This window comes from Sciurus carolinensis, chromosome 9, assembly GCF_902686445.1.
Source record: "Sciurus carolinensis chromosome 9, mSciCar1.2, whole genome shotgun sequence".
Classification (NCBI taxonomy): domain Eukaryota; kingdom Metazoa; phylum Chordata; class Mammalia; order Rodentia; family Sciuridae; genus Sciurus; species Sciurus carolinensis.
In genome coordinates this window covers 72,160,515-72,181,232 of record NC_062221.1, presented here as the reverse complement: position 1 = coordinate 72,181,232, position 20,718 = coordinate 72,160,515, and the positions used below count along the sequence as shown (strand labels likewise).

The following is a 20,718-nucleotide window of genomic DNA, read 5'->3' as shown; positions in this document are numbered from 1 at the left end:
TTTGACCCAGTTATCCTATTCCTCGGTTTATACCCAAAGGACCTGAAATCAGCAAACTGCAGTATCACAGCCACATCAATGTGTTTAGCAGCTCAGTTTACAATAGCTAGATTGTGGAACCAACCTAGATGCCCTTCAATAGATGAATGGATAAAGAAACTGTGGTATATATACACAATGGAATACTATTCAGCCATAAAGAAGAATAATATTATGGCATTTGTAAATAAATGGATGGAATTGGAGAATATCATGCTAAGTGAAATAAGCCAATCCCCAAAATCCAAAGGCCAAATGTTTTCCCTGATAAGTGGAGGACATTATATTATGGGAGTGGGGGTGGGGAATTAGAGCATAATGGGGGAACTTTAGAATATGTAGAAGAAAATGAGAGGGAGTGGGGTATGAAAAATGGTGGAATGAAACAGACATCATTGCCCTATGTACATGTATGATTACATTAATGGTATAAATCTGCATTGTGTACAACCATAGAAACGAAATTATGTACCCCATTTGTGTACAATGAATCAAAATGCAGTCTGTAAAAAATTTAAAGCTAAATAAAAATAATATAAAGAAAGAAAAAAAAGAAAAATCGGAAGCGCTGTCCTCATTATACTGGCTTTTTTTCCCCTCCATACCTACAGAGGCATTAATCTAAGGAGATAAGGCAATATTTTAAATTATAAAGTTTTTCTTCAGGGTAAGTTTAGATATGTACATGCTATGATTTAATGAAACAAATTTTTAACTGCTAATTTTATCAAAAAAAGTTGTTAGGATTTTATTTCAGTATTAACAAATCTAGACCAATTCAGGGAGGGTTACCATCTTAACAATGTGAAGTCTTACATGAATATGGTACATATCTTCATTTATGAAGGTCCTCTTTATTTTTGCATGTAATATTTTATTGCTTTTAACAATAACAGGCATTAAAACATATATTATTATTATTTTTATTTTGGTGATGGTGACTTTGGGGATTGACCCCAGGGTCCTGCATGTGTTAGGCAGGTGCCATACCACTGAACAAACCCCCCACCTCTTAAACCATCTTTTATTAAACCTATTTTGAGGTGATTCTGATGCTATTATAAATGCAGGTTTTTAAAATACACAATTGTTCTTTGTTGATAGATTATAGTATGATAGATTCTTAAAGTTTTTATCTTGCATTATGTAATTTATTCACTTATTAGTTTCATTGATTTTTATGGTTTTATTATGATTTGTTACTAAGTTTATTTTGTCCTCTGCATACAGTGACAGTTTTAATTCTTCCTTCCAATCTACATGCCATTTGTTTTTTTCCAGCTTACTGCACTTGCTCATGTATCTCATATGGTATCGAATAGAAGTGATTACAGTGCCTTATTCAGTGTATTTACTGGAAATTATTTTACTGATGAAAATGTATAGATTTTTTCCAGATTCATTATTCAGATTGAGGAAGTTTACTTCTTTTCTTAGTTTACAGGGAGATTTTAATATGAAAGTTTATGAATTTCTTCTAATGCTTTTTTCTGTATCTACCAAAATAATAGTTTTGTTTTCAATTAATAGAATGCATTATATTGATTTATTTTGAATGTTAAACCAAATTTTTATTTCTGTGATAAATTCTACTTTTTCATGTATTCAACTTTTCAAAGTTTTGATTATATTTTGAATGTATTTTTATAAAAGATAATAGTATGAAGTTTTCTGGTATCTTTGTTTTAGAATCAGAGAAATGCTGTCTTTATAGAAGATAGTCTTTTCTCTCAAATTTTCCCCCAAAATTTGTAGAATTGGTATTTTTTTTTCTTTAAATGCTTTATATATTTCACAATTTATGTTATCTGGGTTGGGAGTTTTCTTTGATGTAAGGATTTTAATTAGAATTCAGTTTCATTAATTGCTATGATACTGTTAAATTTCCTTTTCTTGTATTATTTGTGTCTTTCCAGGAATTTGTTCACCTCATTTACTTTGTAACATTTATTGGTGTGTATTTTTTCACATTTTTAAAATTTTTGATGGCTTTATGGTATTTTTTCTCTCTTAATTTCTTATATATGAATCTTATTTTCATTTTCTCTTGATCATTATGGAAAATAGTTTTATCAATTCAATTTTTCTCAAATGTGCTTTTGTTTTCACTGATTGTTGAAAAATTGTTAGTCCATTTTTTATTCCATTGATTTCTCTGCTGGTCATATTATTGTTTTCCTTTGCTAGTTTTGGGAATAATTTTTTTCTCCTAGTTTCTTAAGATGGAAGCTTAGATCATTGATTCAAGAATGTTTTTCTTTTCTAATAAGGGCATTACAGATATAATGCTCCTCAAAATGGTATTCCAAGATGTAAATGGCCCTCAAACTGCTGGATTGGTTTCATCCTACACTTTTGATGTTTTGTGCTTGTATTATTCTGTTAATGCTTTGTAAGTACTTTGTGATTTCTTTTATCAGTGATGCTTATTTAGTAACTTGTAAGTTAATTTTCAAACATTTGGGGAATTTTCTAATTATTTGATTTCATTTCTAACAGATTACATTTTGGTCAGAGAATATAGTCCTTATGATTGTAGTACTTTTAAATGTGAAAGACTTGTTTTACAGCCCCAAATGTTTTATCTCATAGTAATTATTCCACTTACTCATTAAGAGAATATGTATTCTGGGGCTGGGGCTTTAGTTCAGTGACAGAGTGCTTCCTTAGCATGTGTGAGGCACTGGATTCAATCCTTAGCACCACATTAAAAAATAAACAAAATAAAGGCATTCTGTCCATCTATAACTATAAAATATTTAAAAAAATATGTATTCTGGTTCTGATGAATTCTGTATTCTATAAATGCCAGTTAAGTCAAGTTGATTGATAGTTTTGAATGAGTTCTTCTTTGTTCTTGCTGTTTTCTTGTTTTCTTTCAGTTATTGAGAGAGAGGTATTAAGAACTTCATCTCTAATACTGGATTTGTCTATTTCAGTGTGTAGTTTTTCATTTTTGTATCATATATTTATCAGCTCTGTAATTAGTGCATAAAATGTTTATGATTTTTAGGTCCTTAACAATTGGCCCATTTATCATTATGAAATAACAATCTTAGACCCCCATAATACTGAAAATTTAAAAAATTTTTTTAAAAATTATTTTTAAAATTTTTTTCAGACTGCATTTTGATTAATGATTTTGTTTGCATTATATTAATCTTTTAATCTGTTTTGTTTAATTTTAACATGGTGTATAATTTTTTAAGTTTTTACTTTTAATCTATTTTGTATATTTAAGAGGAGTTTCTGTGAACATTATATAGTCTTGCTTTTTTATCTTATCTGGTAATTGCTGCATTTTGATTGGGGTATAAATACTATTTATACTTAGTGCAGTAGAGAGATGGTTGGGTTTAAATCTACCATCTTGAAATTTGTTTTCTGTTTCTCACTAGTTTTTAGTTTCTCCCCACTTCTGCTTTATTTTGTTGAATTGTAATGATTCCATTTTATTTTCTTCATTGGCTTATTCATTTAACTTTTTATTTTTAAATAAATTATTTTTAGTGATTCCATTATGATTTATAGTATGCATTTTTAATATTTACCTTCAATTAATATTACAGTGCTTTGTAAATAGTTCAAGAACATAACAATACTATGTTTCAGTTTCCTTTCCTCCTGGTCTTTGTGCTATTGGTTACATTTTACTTCTTCATCAGTTAGAAGTCACAAATGCATTGTGACTGATTTAAACAATTATTTTTTTCAAGGTAGTTTAAAAAGTATATTTACCCACGTATTTATCTTTCAGCGTTTCTCATTCCTTTTGTGTGCAGATTTCTTTTTGTATATTCACATACTCTCTACTATCATTTTTTTTCTAAAAAGTCTTCCCTTAGTATTTCTTTTAATACAAGTGTTTGGTAGCAAATTATCAATTTTATGTGTTTAAAAATGTCTTTCTTTTTTAAAAAATAAATTTGAATCACTATTCAAGTATTATTTGCCACCACTTTTCTTTTCTTCATGATTCCCATTAAAACTATATTAGGCCATTTGACATTGATCCACAGCTCACTGATTTGCTAATTTTCCCCACTCTGTCTTTTTTTTACCCATTATTTTATGTGTTGGGCATTTTCCATTGATATATGTTCAAGTTCATTAGTCTTCACTGTACTTTTAAATAACCTCTAGTTTTTATTTGAGGTAGATATATCTTCCATATATCTACTTCAAATGTTCAGTCATTACCTTTTTCAACATATGTGATAAAATACAATAAATTTTTTAACAAATTTTTATGTATTGCCTCTGTTTTGTTTCTGGTTCTTCCTTGATTTTTGTTCTGAATGTACTTAAGTTACATGGAAAAAGCCCCCCCCCCATCTCCTTTTAAGCGTTGTTAGGCAGGGTCAGATTAGACTTTATCCTAGAGACAAATTTTCCTCAGTATGGAGGCAGTAATTTTCTGATTGTTGCATGATGTCATGTGAATTTTGAGTGTTTCCACTCTGGATAGTGGGAACATGAAAAATCCTGGTTACTTTAAAACCTTCCTTTGTTCTTCATTTATTTTTTTTATTAGTATATATTAATTATACAGAAGAATGGCTTTTGTTTTTCTATTTCCCAGTACCTCCCCTTGCGCTTCCCTCTCTCTGTACTCTTCTTCCACCCCGGTGGTCTCCTTTTTATTTTAATGAGTTTCTTTTGTTCTTTTTTTCTCTTCAGCTTCCACATGAGAGAATACATGTGATCCTTGTCTTTCTTAGTCTGACTTATTTCACTTAATAGGATGCTCTTCAGTTCTGTCCATTTTCTTACAAATGACCTAAATTTATTCTTTATGACATGATGAAACTCTATTGTGCATATATATCACATTTTAAAAAATCCATTCATCTGTTGATAGATACCTAATCTGGTTCCATAATTTTGCTATGGTGAGTTGTGCTGCTATGAAAATGGCAGTTCCTCTATCTCTAACATATGCTGTCTTTAATATTTTAAATAGATGCTGAGGAGTGTATAGGTAGATCATATGGTAGTTTCACTTTTAGTTTCTTGTGGAATATCCACACTGATTTCTATAGTGGGGGTACTAATTTACATTCTCACCAGCAGTGTATGAATGTTCCTACTCTCCCAATCCTCACCAGAATTCATTGTTATTTGTATTATTATTATTACTATTACCAAGAATTGGACTCAGGGGCACTCAACCACTGAGCAACATCCCCAGCACTATTTGTATTTTATTTAGAAACAGGGTCTCACTGAGCTGCTTAGTGCCTCATTGTTGCTGAGGCTGACTTTGAACTTTCTATCCTCATGCCTCAGCCTCCCAAGCTGCTGGGAGTTATTTGTATTTTTGATGATTATCATTCAAACTGGAGTGAGATGGAATCTCAGTGTAGTTTTGTTTTGCACTTGCTTGATGGATAAAGATGTTTAACACTTTCACATATAATTCTTAGCCATTCTTACTTTTTAAAGAACTGTCTGTTCAGTTCATTTTTTGAATGGGTTATTTGTTCATTTGGAGTTGAGGGTTTTTGTTTTTTAGTTTTTTATAAATTCTGAATATTAATCCTTTTTGTGTAAAAGATTCATAGTATATATTGATTGCTATTTATTGACTTACACTATTATTTCCTATAGTCCTATTTAGGAAGTCACTGCCTATGCCTTTATGTTAGAGAGTTTACCCTAGGTTTTCTTCTAGCAGTTTCAAACTTTCTGGTCTTAATCCTAGGTCTCTGATCCATTTTGTATTGACTTTTGGGCAGGATGAGAACTAGGGATCTAGTTTTAATCTTTTACTGGTGGATATCCAATTTTTTCAGCACTATTTATTAAGGACTTACTTTTCTCCAACGTTTGTTTTTGGCATTATCAAGAACTGTATCTGCTGGGTTTCTCTCTGTGTCTTATATTCTGTTCCATCGGTCTGTGTGTATACTTCTATGCAAGTACCAAGCTATTTTGTTAATATATATAGCTCTGTAGTATAGTTTAAAATTGGGTGTTGTGATGCCTACAGCTTTATGCTTTATATTCAGTATTGCTTTGGTTATTCTTGGTTTTTTGTTCTTCCATATGAAATTTAGAATTTTTTATTTTAGTTCTGAAAAGAGTGTCATTGGTATTTTTAGAGTGATTGCATTGAATCTGTAGTTTACTTTCAGGAGTATAGCCATTTAACAGTATTAATCCTACTTATACACAAACATGAGAGGTCTTTACATATTCTGGTTTTGTCTTTGATCTCTTTTTTAGAAGAGATTGTTCTATAATTTTTTGTAGAGAGATTTCACCTCCTTGGTTAGATTTATTCTTTTTTTATTCTTATTAGTAATACATGAGAGGAGAATAGAATGTATTTTGACATATTACACATATATGGAGCATAACTTCCCATTCTGGTTGTACATGTAGAATTACATTGGTTGTGTATTCATATATGTGTATAGGAAAGTGATGTTAATTTATTCTACTATCCTTCCTATTCCCATTCCCCCTCATTCACCTTTGTCTAATCCAAAGTACTTCTAATTTCACTCCATTTTGATCTGATAAAATGCACAGTATTATCTCTTTTTCCTATTTGATAAGAGTTGCTTTGTGGCCTAAGATATGGTCTGTTTTAGGCAAGGATCCATGTGCCATTGAGAAGAAAGTATATTCAATCATTAATGGATGAAATACTCTATATATGTGTGTTAAGTCTAAATTATTGATTATATTATTTAGTTCTATACTTTTTTGTTTGTTTAGTTTTTGTTTAGAGGATCTATCCAATGGTAAGAGAGTTGTGTTAAAGTCACCCAGTATTAATGTGTTGTGGTCTGTTTGATTCTTGAAAATAAGAAGGATTTGTTTGATATATGTAGATGCTCCATTGTTTGGGGTATAAATATTTATGATTGTTATATCTTGTTGATGTATAATTCCTTTAAGTAGTATGAAATGGCCTTCTTTGTTCTGTTTAACTTTGGCTTGATGTCTACTTTATCTCATATGAGGACAGAAACCCCTGCTCGTTTACAAGATCCATGTGAGTGATAAGTTTTTCCCTATCCTTTTACCTTCAGTCTGTCAATTTATTTGCCTATGAGGTGAGTCTCTTGGAGGCAGCATATTGATGGGTATTGTTTTCTAGTACAGGCCGCCAGTCTATGTCTTTAAATTGATGAATTTAGCTCATTTACATTCACATTTATTATTGAGATACTATTTGTAGTCCCAGTCATTTTGGATTATTTCTGGTTTTTAATTTGAGTTAGTTTCTTGTTTGATTGACTATTCCTTTAGTGTAGTTCCTCCTTTTGCTGGTTTTCACTTTTATTTTTCATTTCTTCTTCATTTTTCATTTCTTCATCATAAGATATTTTGCTGAGACTGTTCTGTAGTTCAGGCTTTGTAGTTGTGAATTCTTTTAGTTTTTATTTATCATGGGAGGTTTTTATTTCACTGCCAAATCTGAAGCTTAATTTTGCTAGGTATAGTATTCTTGGTTGACATTCATTTTCTTTTAGAGCTTGGCATATATTTTTTGTTTGTTTTGAACTGATTATTTTTTATTTGTTCCTATTAGTTATATATGATAGTAGAATGTATTTTGACATATCATACATATATGGAGTATAACTTCCCATTCCTGTGGTTATCCATGATGTGGAGTTACACTGGTCATGTATTCATATATGCACATAGAAAAGTTATGTCAGATTCATTCTATTGTCTTTCCCATTCCCAGTCTCCCTCCCTTCCCCTTATTTCCCCCTATTCAGAGCTTATTATATATTATTTCAAGACCTCCCAGCTTTGAAGCACTGGTGAGATATTCTCTGAGATCTGGATTGGTTTCCCTATAAATGTAATCTGATGTTTTTCTCTGGCAGTCTTTAGAATTCTACCTTTATTCTGTATGTTAGGCATTTTCATAATAATGTGCCTTGGTGTGGGGCTTTTGTAATTTTGTTTATATGGGGTTCTGTAAGCCTCCTGCATTTTATTTTCCAACAGCATTTTTCAAACTCTGAAAGAAAATGGATGCCAACCAAGAATCTTATACCCAGCAAAACTTACCTTCAGATTTGACGATGAAATAAAATCGTTCCATGATAAACAAAAGCTAAAAGAATCTACAAAAAAAAAGCCAGCATTACAGAACATTCTCAGCAAAATATTCCATGAGGAAGAGATGAAAAACAATGATGTAAATCAGCAAAGGGAGGAACTACCCTAAAGAACAGCCAAATAAAGGAGAAACCAAGTTGTGTCAAAAAAAAAAAAAAAAAAAAAAAAAAAAAAAGAGTCAAATGACTGGGAATACAAATCATATCTCAATTATAACCCTGAATGTTAATGGCCTGAACTCATCAATCAAAAGACATAGACTGGCAGATTGGATTGAAAAGAAAGATCCAACAATATGCTGCCTGCAAGACACTCATCTCATAGAAAGAGATACCCACAAACTAAAGGTGAAAGGATGGAAAAAAACATACTATGCACATGGACGCAGCAAAAAAGTCGGAGTATCCATCCTCATATCAGATAATGTTGACTTCAAGCCAAAGTTAGTCAGAAGGGATAAAGAAGGACATTTCATACTGCTTAAGGGAAGCATAAATCAGCAAGACATAACAATCATAAATATCTATGCCCCAAACAGTGGCTCATCCATGTATGTCAAACAAATCCTTCTAAATGCCAGAAATCAAATAGACCACAACACAGTAATACTAGGCAATTTTAACACACCTGTCTCACCACTGGACAGATCTTCCAAACAAAAATTGAACAAAGAAACCATAGATCTCAAAAACACAATCAATAATTTAGACTTAACAGACATTTATAGAATATACCATCCAACAAAGAGCGAATACACTTTCTTCTCAGCAGCACATGGATCCTTCTCTAAAATAGACCATATATTATGCCACAAAGCTACTGTTAGTAAATACAAGAAGATAGAGATAATACCTTGTATTGTATCAGATCATAATGGATTGAAATTAGAAATAAATGACAGAGTAAAAAACAGAACTACTCCAGCACCTGGAGATTAAATAATATGCTATTGTATGATGAATGGATAACAGAAGACATCAGGAAGGAAATTTAAAAATTCTTAGAGGTAAATGAGAACAAAGAAACAACATATCAGAATCTCTGGGACACTATGAAAGCAGTTCTTAAAGGAAAATTTATTTCATGGAGCGCATTCAATAAAAGAAGAAAAAAATCAACAAATAAATGACCTAACACTATGGCTCAAAGCCCTAGAAAAAGAAGAACAGAGCAACACCAAAAGTAGTAGAAGACAGGAAATAGTTAAAATCAGAGCTGAAATCAATGAAATTGAAACAAAAGAAACAATTGAAAAAATTGACAAAATAAATAGTTGGTTCTTTGAAAAAATAAAATTGATAAACCCTTAGCCACACTAAATTTGGGAAATTTTCTAATATTATTTCTTTGCAAAGATTGTGCTTTCCTTGGTTTGAAAAGATTGTGCATTACTTTGGTTTGTATTTCTGTGCCTTCATCTATGCCAATAAAGCTTAAATTTGGTCTTTTCATGTTATCTCATATTTTTTAGAAGTTCTGTTCATGCTCTCTTAATATCTTTTCTCCATGGTGAACTTTATTTTTAAGATTTTATGTTTTGTCTTCATTGCCTGAAACTATCTTCCACGTGGTCTAGTCTGTTGGTCATGGTTTCCATTGAATTTTTTATTTCATGTATTGAGTCCTTCATTTCAAGGTTATCTGCTTGATTTCTTTTCAGAATCCTTATTTCTTTAATGAAGTGATCTTTCATCTTCTGTATTTTCTCTCTGAATCACTCCTTATATCTTCCTTTACTTCATGGATTAGTTTAACTATGTACATTCTAAACTTGTTCTCTGACATTTCTTTCAATGTGGTATCAATTAATTCTATTATTGGAGCATGTTGGTTGGTTTGGGAGTGATTTGTTCCCTTGTTTTTCCTTGTTTGTGTGTCTACCAATCTAGCAGTATAAATCTGAGGCCTCACAGTTTCTATCCTGTTGACTTAGAATATCCCTGAAGATTTCCTGTACCCTGCCCTTATGGGGGAGACAATAACAGCAACCATTGCAAACAGTATACAGACTAAAAGTAAATAACTCCTGCTAAGACATCTACAGTTTTGTCACAATAAACAGAAATGATATGTTCAGTTATTGCCTACAATAAAAAGTGAGTTAGTTAAAAGGGTTTACAATTTTTTTTTTCCAGGACTAAAATTTGGGGGAGTTAATTTGCAATCACAGAGACAGCCTTTTTGTGCAGGATGCAAAACTACAAAAAAAAAAAAAAAAAAGATGTTGGAAAACACAAATTTCAACAAAAATTTAAAAATTTCTACAGAGAAATTATCAGAGTTCAAAGAAAACAGATACTGGGGAAAAATTTGCAACATACATAACTTAGGACTACTTTTTATAATTACAAAAAACTCTTATAAATCAATAAGAAAACGATAACCCAAGAGAAAAATGGAAGAGGACATAAATAAACAGTTCTCAGTATCAGAAATTCCAATAGTCAATAGTGACAAATACGTTTTTGTTTTATACAACTTTATTTTTAAAAATCTCGTTAATGTACAGACATTGGCACATTTTAATAACAAACTACATAAACAGATCTTTCCTATACTCTAGGAAAGTGGAATGTCAGAAGTCAACAAAAATGTGATAAACTTAAAGTACTAAAACAAAGGCACTTCACAAAATCTGATCATTGAAACAGTTACATATCCTCATTTACATCCTTCACTTTAATAGTGGCAGCGAATGTCTGTTTGGGTTGAAGGATATACAGAAATAGTTTCGTGGCAGTAAAAATACTAGACAAACAGTGATTAGCCCTTGGCCACCATTTGTGTTTTGATGTTGTGAAGTCTACTTTAATGTTCCTCTCATAAGAGGAAAAAACAGGATTCAGAATTGGAAGCAAAGCTGAAATCCAAAAATGTAACTACTTGTTTGTAGGGGAGGCTGGTAGATACTAAATCATTTTTTTCCCCTACAACAATCAGAGCCCTTTGTTCTTATGGTTGAAGTTTCGTGAAGTAAAAAAGAATTAGAGAAGAACACTTCAGAATCAGTGAACTAAAAAGGTGTTACATTCATTATTTTAAATACTTAGGTTATTAAGAAGTCTAAAATGTTACACAGAGGTAGATAACAGTCCTAAGTTTCCATAGAATCTAATAATTTAGTATCTGGACATCAAACAGGTCACAAACTCCTTCATTATCATCTAAATTAGAGTTGTAGTCATCTGCTGGTGTAGGAGAAAGCCATAGTAGAGGAAACACATCAGAAGACATTAACTCACCAATGTTATCTCTACTAAGAGATCCTACTGAAGATATTTCTGTAGCTAGTATCTGCTGAAGATTCTGGCTTCTTTCAGAAACATGTTGCTCAGGCAGGTTCTGAGCTGCTATATTGGATTTCTGTGGAGTTACTGGAGTTGAGAATTGAGAGGAAGGTTGTGTGAGATCATCAGGTGGGGGAATGGGGAAAACTACAGGCTTAGACGAACTGGACTCTTTATTTATAAGCAGCACGTGGATAGGTTCTGAAAGATTCTTTAAATTGATCGGTATTTCTTTAGTCCATTCTGACGCATTTCTGGAATAGGTACCTTCAACTGTGTACCAGAAAGTGTCTGAATGGCCAAAAGGGAATCACCATTAAAGCAGTAACAGATGTCTTCATGAGTCACATAGGAAAATCTATTATTAGTGGAGTCATCCATCACATTTTTGATGCTCTGTTGTAGCCACAACTTCTGCTGATCGAGTTCTCTTTCCTTCAGTTCTAAATCTTCAATTTCAGCTTTAAGAAATCTTAATCTGTCTATACCTTCTTTAGTATTATAGCAGGCACCTACACCTTTCCATTGGATACAGTTTTTTGACTTTTTTTCAATCAGATCAATTCCTTCTAAGACATTGGTGATATCATAAATTATTTTTTGCCTCACAGCTAAAGTATCTGCAGCCACTTTGAGATCCAGGATGCTGTCCTTGGCCTCCTGCAATAGCAACATGAACTTGATGGTGAGCAGCCCTAGGCTTTTCTCGTTCCTGCTGCCACCGCACCCTACGCTCCCGAGCTGTGGCGGTGGCTGCAGAGGCTGCCCTTGTGGACGCTGGCCCTGGCCCTAGCCCTAGCCCTAGCCCTAGCCCTAGCCCTGCGGCGTCTGCTGGCCCAAGCTCATGGGCTCTGGCTGCCACCATAGCGTCCCAGAGCCTGGGTGGTCCGCCTGCAGCGCACCACGTTGGCCACCCAGCCCGGCCACCTGCTGGGAAGGCTCCTCGGTGCTGCTCCTCCGCCTGCAAGAGAGTCGCCCGGAGGGTTGTGGTTTGCTGCAAACAACCTTTTTTTTTTTTTTTTAAATTTATTTATTTATTTTATCGTTACAGATTGCATTTGGATTCACTGTACACAAATCGGGTACATCATTTCATTTCTATGGTTGTGCACAATATAGATTCATACCATTCACGTAATCATACATGTACATATAAACACAATAATAGATGTTGACATTTATGTGGGGGAAAAGGCACATTCATACATTGCTGGTAGAGTTGCAAATTGGTGCAGCCACTCTGGAAAGCAGTGCAGAGAATCCTCAGAAAACTTGGAATGGACCCACCTTTTGACCCAGTTATCCCACTCCTTGGTTTATACCAAAAGGACTTAAAATTAGCATACTACAGAAATGCAGCTACATCAGTGTTTATAGCAGCTCAATTCACAATAGCTAGATTGTGGAACCAACCTAGATGCCCTTCAACAGATGAATAGATAAAGAAACTGTGGTATATATACACACTAGAATATTATTCAACCATAAAGAAGACGACTATGGCATTTGTAGATAAATAGATGGAACTGGAGAATATCATGATATTAAGTGAAATAAGCCAATCCCAAAAAACCAAAGGCCAAATGTTTTCCCTGATAAGTGGATGATGATATGTAATGGGGGTGGAGAGGGTAGGGAATGAGAGAAGAATGGAGGAACTTTAGATTTTGTAGAAGGAAATGAGAGGGAGGAGGGCATGAAAAAAGGTGGAAGGGTTTACAATTTTGAATAGTGGACAGGAGAGAACAGAAGTGATGTAGGATGTGATGATTATGAAGAAGGAGAAGAGAAGATAGTAAAAAATTGAAGAGTGAAAGAGGGAACAATAGAAGTTGTCTGTTAGCAGGAGAAAAGAGAAAGAAAATCAAGGGAAACAGATAAGTGAGAGAAAAAATATATATAGAGTAAAAGTTAAAAAAATTAAAAATAGAAAAAAGTAAAAAAATACATAAAACAAAATTGGAATATACTAATCAGACATCCTAATCCTCAATAAATCCGTGAGAAATAATTGATTTCAAAAATGGTAGAAATGTAAGAGGGGAAAAAAAATTGGATGAAAAGTTGAAGAATTGTTTCCATTAGAGATCAGAAGATTTCCAGCTTCCTTTCCCCACAGTGTTAGATCTGGAATATGATGCTTGTCCCACCCGCAGGGTTGAGTTGCCAGGGTGAGAGATTTAATCCCGGAGGTGGAGTTTAAGCTTAGGTGTGCTCCACACTCCTCTCTGAATGCCATTTGATCTGGAGATTTTAAATAAGCTCTCCTCCAGGGTCTAGCAGTTACTGGTTCATGCTGGAAGACTGCACCCCAGGGATCTCCTTTGCATTCCACTCATGTGGTGTAGTAGCCAATTCTTAGTCCACTATGTTGCCTGCGAATCCATTGATTCCTGATCTCGAGTTCAGTCTCCAAAGTCAATGTTTCCCACCCCTGCCCTTTCAAATTCCTGGTCAGGTGCTTCTTTCCCAGCTGGTCCTACAATCTGCTGGATTGGAGGTAGATGGGGAGACACGGTTTCCACAACCAGTATTCCTATGTGTAAACCTCTCTCCACACTTGATTTTCTCCTTCTCACTTAGGAACACTCTCTGTAACACAGTGTGGATTTGCCAGGCTTGTTTTTGGGGAACAGACTCAGGTGTGCCATAAACTTGCTCACTGTTGGCTCTCATGCTGAGGATGCAAAATGGTTCCTTCCTCTGCTCTCCCCATGCCACTGGGAGAGACGAGGTTTCTTACCCATACTAAGATATTGTGCAGCACACCTAACAGTTTAGTTGGGCAGTGTGTTTGATCTCGGAACTCTCCATATCCAGCACACTTCAGTCCTCCTAAAAATGTAGGTTCCTTTAATTTGCTTATCACTTTACTCCATTCGCAGAGGCTTATACCTCTCGCCTCTGCTGTGGCTCTGTTGCTGGGAATTTCTTCCTTATTTAATTATATTTTATCTCCTGAGTCCCCAATCTGTATGAGTGTCCAGTATTGAAGTCCAATAAAATTCCCCCTAATATTCGTTTGTTTACCCACCTTCCTAAGAAACTGCCTGTCTGCTTTCTTTGGTTTTACACCACAGAGGAGCCAGGGAAGTTACCTCTCTATTCCACCATCTTCCTAGATGTATTCCTTTTTAAAATTTTTTATTTTGATACATTGTACACAAATTGGGTACAACTTTCATTTCTCTAGTTGTACACAAAGTAGAGTCACTGATAGCTTAATCATACATGTACAGATGTTTGTCTCAATCTGTTATCTTTCCTTCCCCTCACCTCCTCCCCACCCCTCGTTTTCCTCTCTACAATACATCCTTCCTCCATTCTTGCCTACCCTGTCATTATGGATCATCATCCATAGAGAAGTCATTCGGCCTTTGTTTTTTTGGGATTGGCCAATTTCAAGTAGCATGATATTCGCCATCTCCATTTACCTGCAAATGCCATAATTTTATTCTTCTTTATGACTGAATAATATTCCATTGTGTATATATGCCACAGCTTCTTTATTTATTCATCTGTTAAAGGTCATCTAGGTTGGTTCCACAATCTAACTATTGTGAGTTGAGCTGCTGTGAACATTGATGTAGCCACATCACTGTAGTATGCTGATTTTAAGTACTTTGGGTATAGGCCAAGGAGTGGGATAGGTGGGTCAAATGGTGGTTCCATTCCAAGTTTTCTGAGGACTCTCCATACTGCTTTCCAGAGTGGCTGCACCAATTTGCAACCCCACCAGCAATGTACTAGTACCTTTTCCCCCACATCCTCGCCAATACCAATTGTTGCTTGTCTTCCTGATAATAGCCATTCTAATTGGAGATGAAATCTTAGGGTAGTTTTGATTTTTCATTTATCTTATTACTAGAGATGTTGAACTTTTTAAAATATATCTGTTGATTGTTTATAGATCTTCTGTGAAGTGTCTGCTCATTTCCTTAGCCCATTTATTGATTGGGTTATTTGTATTCTCGGTGTAAAGTTTTTTGAGTTCTTTACAGATTTTGGAGATTAGTGCTCTATCTGAAGTGTGTGTGGCAAAGATTTTCTTCCACTCTGTAGTCTTTCTTTTCACATTGTTGATTGTTTCTTTTTCTGAGAAAAAGCTTTTGAGTTTGAATCTATCCCAATTATTGATTTCTACTTTTATTTCTTGTGCTTTTGGAGTCATGTTAAGGAAGTCTGGTCCTAAGCTGACATGATGAAGATTTGGACCTACTTTTTCTTCTATTAGGTACAGGGTCTCTGGTCTAATTTCTAGGTCCTGGATCCATTTTGAGTTGAGTTTTGTGTAGGGTGAGAGATAGGGGTTTTGTTTCATTTTGCTGCATATGGATTTCCAGTTTTCCCAGCACCATTTGTTGAAGAGGCTATCTTTTCTCCATTGTAGGTTTTTGGCACCTTTGTGTAGTATGAGATGACTGTATGTATGTGGGTTTGTCTCTGTGTGCTCTTTTCTGTACCACTGATCTACCTGTCTGTTCTGGTGCCAATATCATGCCATTTTTGTTACTATTTCTCTGTAGTATAGTTGAAGGTCTGGTATTGTGATACCACCTGCTTCACTTTTCCTGCTAAGGATCGCTTTGGCTCTTCTGGGTCTCTTATTCTTCCAAATGAATTTCATGATTGCTTTCTCTTTTTCTGTGAGGTACATCATTGGGATTTTAATTGGAATTGCATTGAATCTGTATAGCGCTTTTGGTAGTTTGGCCATTTTGACAATATTAATTCTGCCTATCCAAGAACATGGGAGGTCTTTCCATCGTCTAAGATTTTCTTTAATTTCTTTCTTTAGTGTTCTGTGGTTTTCATTGTAGAATCTTTCACCTATTTTGTTAGAATGATTCCAATTTTTTTTTTGAGGCTATCATGAATGGGGTAATTTTCCTAATTTCTCTTTCAGAGGATTTATCACTTATGAATAAAAATGCATTAGATTTATGAGCATTGATTTTATATACTGGTACTTTGCTGAATACATTTATGCATTCTGGAAGTTTTCTGGCAGAAATCTTTGGCTGCTCTAAATGCAGAATCATGGCTTTGACAAATACTGATAGTTTGAGTTCTTCTTTTCCAATTTGTTTCCCTTCAATTTCTTTGGTCTGTCTGATCGCTCTGGTTAGAGTTTCAAGGACAGTGTTGAATAGAAGTGGTGAAAGAGGGCATCCCTGCCTTGTTCCAGATTTTAGGGGGAATGCTTTCAGTTTCTTTCCATTTAGAATGATGTTGGTTGTGGGCTTAGCATAGCCTTTACAATGTTGATATATGTTCTTACTATCCCTGTTCTTTCTAGTATTTTGAGCATGAAGGGGGGCTGTATTTTATCAAATGCTTTTTCTGTATCTATCGAAATAATGATATGAAATAATCATATGATTCTTAAAGTTTGTTGATGTGGTGAATAACATTTGTTGATTTTCAGATGTTGAAGCCACCTTGCCTTTCTGGGGTGAAACCCACTTGATCATGGTACACTATCTTTTTAATATGTTTTTGTATGGGATTTGCTAAAATTTTGTTTAGAATTTTTGCATCAGGGTTGGGGATATAACTCAGTTTGTAGAGTGCTTGCCTGGCAAGCACAAGTCCCTGGGTTCAATTCTCAGCACCGCAAAAAAAAAAAAAATTTTTTTTTTGCATCTATGTTCATCAGGGCTATTGGTCTGAAGTTTTCTCTCCTCAATGTATCTTTGTCTGGTTTTGGTATCTGGGTGATACTAATAGAATCAGTTTGGAAGAATTCTGTAATTTTTTATTTCATGGAATACTTTGAGGAGTAATGGAATGAGTTCTTTTTCGAAGGTCTTGTAGAACTCAGCTGAGAATCCATCTTGTCTAGGACTTTTCTTGGTTGGTAGGCTTTTGATGACTTCTGTTTCATTGCTTGAAATTGATCTGTTTAAATTGTGTATATCCTTCTGATTCAGTTTGGGAGGATCATATGTGTAGAAACCTGTTGATATCTTGGAGATTTTCTATTTTGTTGTAGTATAGATTTTCAAAATAGCTTTTAATTGTTTTGTATTTCAATAATGTCTGTTGTGATACTTCATTTTCCATGATGAATTTTAGTAATTTGAGTTTTCTTTCTCCTCTTCATTAGTGTGGTTAAGTGTTTATCTATTTTATTTATTTTTACAAACCCAACTTTTTGTTTTGTCAATTTCTTGAGTTGTTTCTTTTGTTTCAGTTTCATTGATTTCAGCTGATTTTAATGATTTCCTGTCTTCTGCTTTTGGTGTTGATCTGTTCTTTTTCTAGGTTTTGAGTTGTAATTTTAGGTCATTTATTTGTTGACTTTTTCTTCTTTTATTGATTGTGCTCCATGCAGTGAATTTTCCGCTTAGTTCTGCTTTCATAGCATCCCGGAGATTTTGAAATCTTGTATCATTGTTCTACTCTACCTCTGAGAATTTATTTGATCTCCTCCCTGAGGTCTTCCACTATCCATGCGTCATTCAATAGCATATTATTTAGTCTCCAGGTGTTGGAGTAGTTTGTGCTTTTTATCTTATTGTTGATTTCTAATTTCATTCCATTATTATGTGATAGAATATGAGGTAGTATCTCTTTTTTTTTTTGTATTTGCTTAGAGTATCTTTGTGGTATTACATATGTTCTATTTTTGAGAAGGATCCATGTGCTGCTGAGAAGAAAGTGTATTCATTTGTTGATTGATGAAATATCCTATATATCTGTTAAGTCTAAATTATTGATTGTATATTGAGTTCTTTGGTTTCTTCGTTCAATTTTGTTTGGAAGATCTATCCAATGGTGACAGTGGTGTGTTAAAGTCACCCAGAATCATTGAGTTGTGGCCTGTTTGATTCCTGGTATTGAGAAGGATTTGTTTGACATACATGGATGTGCAGTTGTTTGGGGCATAAATATTCACGATCGTTATGTCTTCCTGATTTGTGGTTCCCCTGAGCAGTATGAAATGTCCTTCTTAATGCCTTCTAACTTTGGCTTGAAGTCCACTTTATCTGATATCAGGATGGAACCACCCACCTTTTTTTTTTACTGAATCTGTGTCTGCGGTATATTTTTTCACATCCTTTCACTTTTAGTCTATGGATGTCTTTTTCTGTGAGATGAGTCTCTTAAAGACAGCATATTGTTGGGTCTTTCTTTTTAATGCATTCTGCCAGTCTGTGTTGTTTGATTGATGAGTTTAGGCCATTAATATTCAGGGTTATTATTGAGATATGACTTGTATTCCCTGTCATTTTGGCTTATTTTTCATTTTTAACTTGGCTTGGTTTCTCCTTTAATTTGCTTTTCCTTTAGGGTAGTGCCTTGCTTTGCTGACTTACATTGTTGTTTTTCATTTCTTCCTCATGAAATATTTTGCTGGGAATGTTTTGTAGTGTAGGCTTTCTGTTTGTAAATTCTTTTAGCTTTTGTTTATCATGGAAGGATTTTATTTCGTAGTCAAATCTGAAAGTAAGTTTTCCCAGGTATAAGATTCCTTGTTGGCATCTGTGTTCTTTTAGAGCTTGAAAAATGTTGTTCCAAGTCCTTCTAGCTTTGGGGGACTGGGCTGAGAAATCTGCTTAGATCTGTATGGTTTCCCCCTGTATGTAATATGAATGCTTTCCTCTGGCAGGCTTCAAAGTCCTGACTTTATTTTTTATGTTAAGTATTTTCATTATAATGTTCCTTGGTGTTAATCTGTTGTAATTTTGCACATTTGGTGTTCTGTAAGCCTCTTGTCATTGATTTTTCCATTTCATTCTTCAGATTTGGAAATTTTCTAATGTTATTTCATTGAATAGATTATTCATTCCTTTGATTTGTATCTCTGTGCATTCCTTAATCCCAATAATTCTTAAATTTGTTTTTTTCATGATATCCCATAGTTCTTTGAGGTTCTGTTTATGATTTCTTACCATCTTTCTGTTTATTCAACTTTGTTTTCAAGATTAAATATTTCGTCTTCATTGTCTAAAGTTCTGTCTTCCAAATGATGTATTCTGTTGGTGATGTTTTCTCCTGAAATTTTAATTTGGTTTATTTCCTATTTCCTTCACTTCAAGGATTTCTGTTTGTTTGTTTGTTTTCCCCCCAGAATCTCTCTCTCTTTGTTGGAATGATCTTTTGCTTCCTGCATTTGCTCTTTTGGCTGTTTATTGGTGTGATCAGTCATACCCTGCATTTACTCTCTTATATCATCATTTGCTTCTTGGATCATTTTAATTATGTTCTTCTGAACTCCTTTTTTGACTTTTCTTCTAATCATGCTGTCATTGGATTCTTTTGATATAGCATCTTGGTTTGTTTGGGACACTTTCTTCCTTTGTTTTTTTCTTGTTGTTCATGTACCTTCCCCTCTAGCAGTGCAAATTCGAGTTATTGCAGTTTCCCCCTTATAGGCTTATAGTGACCCTGCAGGTTTCTAATACCTCACCTTAAAGTGGGAGATGATTATTAGGAGGAGCACATAATACAAACTGAATGCCTCCTTAACCCAAATAGTCCCTATTAAGATATTAACAGTATTATCTTAATAAACAGATTAGGAGTTGATTATTATTTGCAGCATAAACAATAGGTTTGCAGTTTCTAATGGTAGACAAAGTATGGGGAGGGGTGTAGGATGTAAAGTTAATGAGATAAGGAGTCAGTTTATAGATGTAATGTGTCATGTGAATAGTGAAAGCAAAATTAAAAGAAATTAGCTGTTAGCTTGAGAAAAAGGAAAAAGACTGTCCAGCAAAACCAGTAGATAAGAGGAAAATAGAGAGAGTGAGAAAAATAATAAAAAAGAAAAAAGAGAAGTAGGGATAATAGTTGGTATAAGAGGGATAATTGTAATAATGCTACTAATAAAAAAATCTACAACAAAACTGTACCGTACTGTTCAAACCTCCTAGTCTTCAGTAGCCTGATGCCAGAGGGGTACTTGATAATGTGGTGTCTCCAGAAGGGAGCTGTCTGACCAGGGATGGTGGCCTCCAGGTCGGGAATAATCCAAGATAGCGGGCATAGGAGACCCTGCCTGTTGGTAGATGGTCAGCTGCAGTGCAGGCGCTAGACCATCAGCTGGGCTGCAGCGGTGCTGGAGTTGCGTGTGGGTGCTATGCCGGGTCATGGCGCTGGAGTTCTAGATTTATTCTTAAATAGACTTTTTATACCATTGTGAATGGCATTGTTTTCCTGATTTCTTCCTCAGTGGATTCATTATTGATGTATAGGAAAGCTATTGATTTTTGTACATTGATTTTGTATCCTGATATCTTACTGAATTTGTTCATCACCTCTAGAAGTTCCCAGGTGGATCTTTTAGAATCTT

The 20,718-nt window shown here is 34.3% G+C and overlaps 2 protein-coding genes across 12 annotated transcripts in view; one reads left to right on the top strand and one right to left on the bottom strand.

The window, feature by feature from the left end:
* The window catches only part of Stxbp5l (syntaxin binding protein 5L), a 424,978-nt gene that overhangs the window by 132,160 nt on the left and 272,100 nt on the right, over positions 1 to 20,718 (top strand). The gene's annotated exons all lie outside the window — the stretch shown is intronic.
* Positions 11,242 to 20,517, bottom strand: LOC124992777 (transcription factor E2F5-like). The gene is given in 3 exon segments (XM_047564029.1): positions 11,242 to 11,642; positions 11,645 to 12,170; positions 20,329 to 20,517. Coding segments are annotated over 3 exon segments (1,116 nt in total).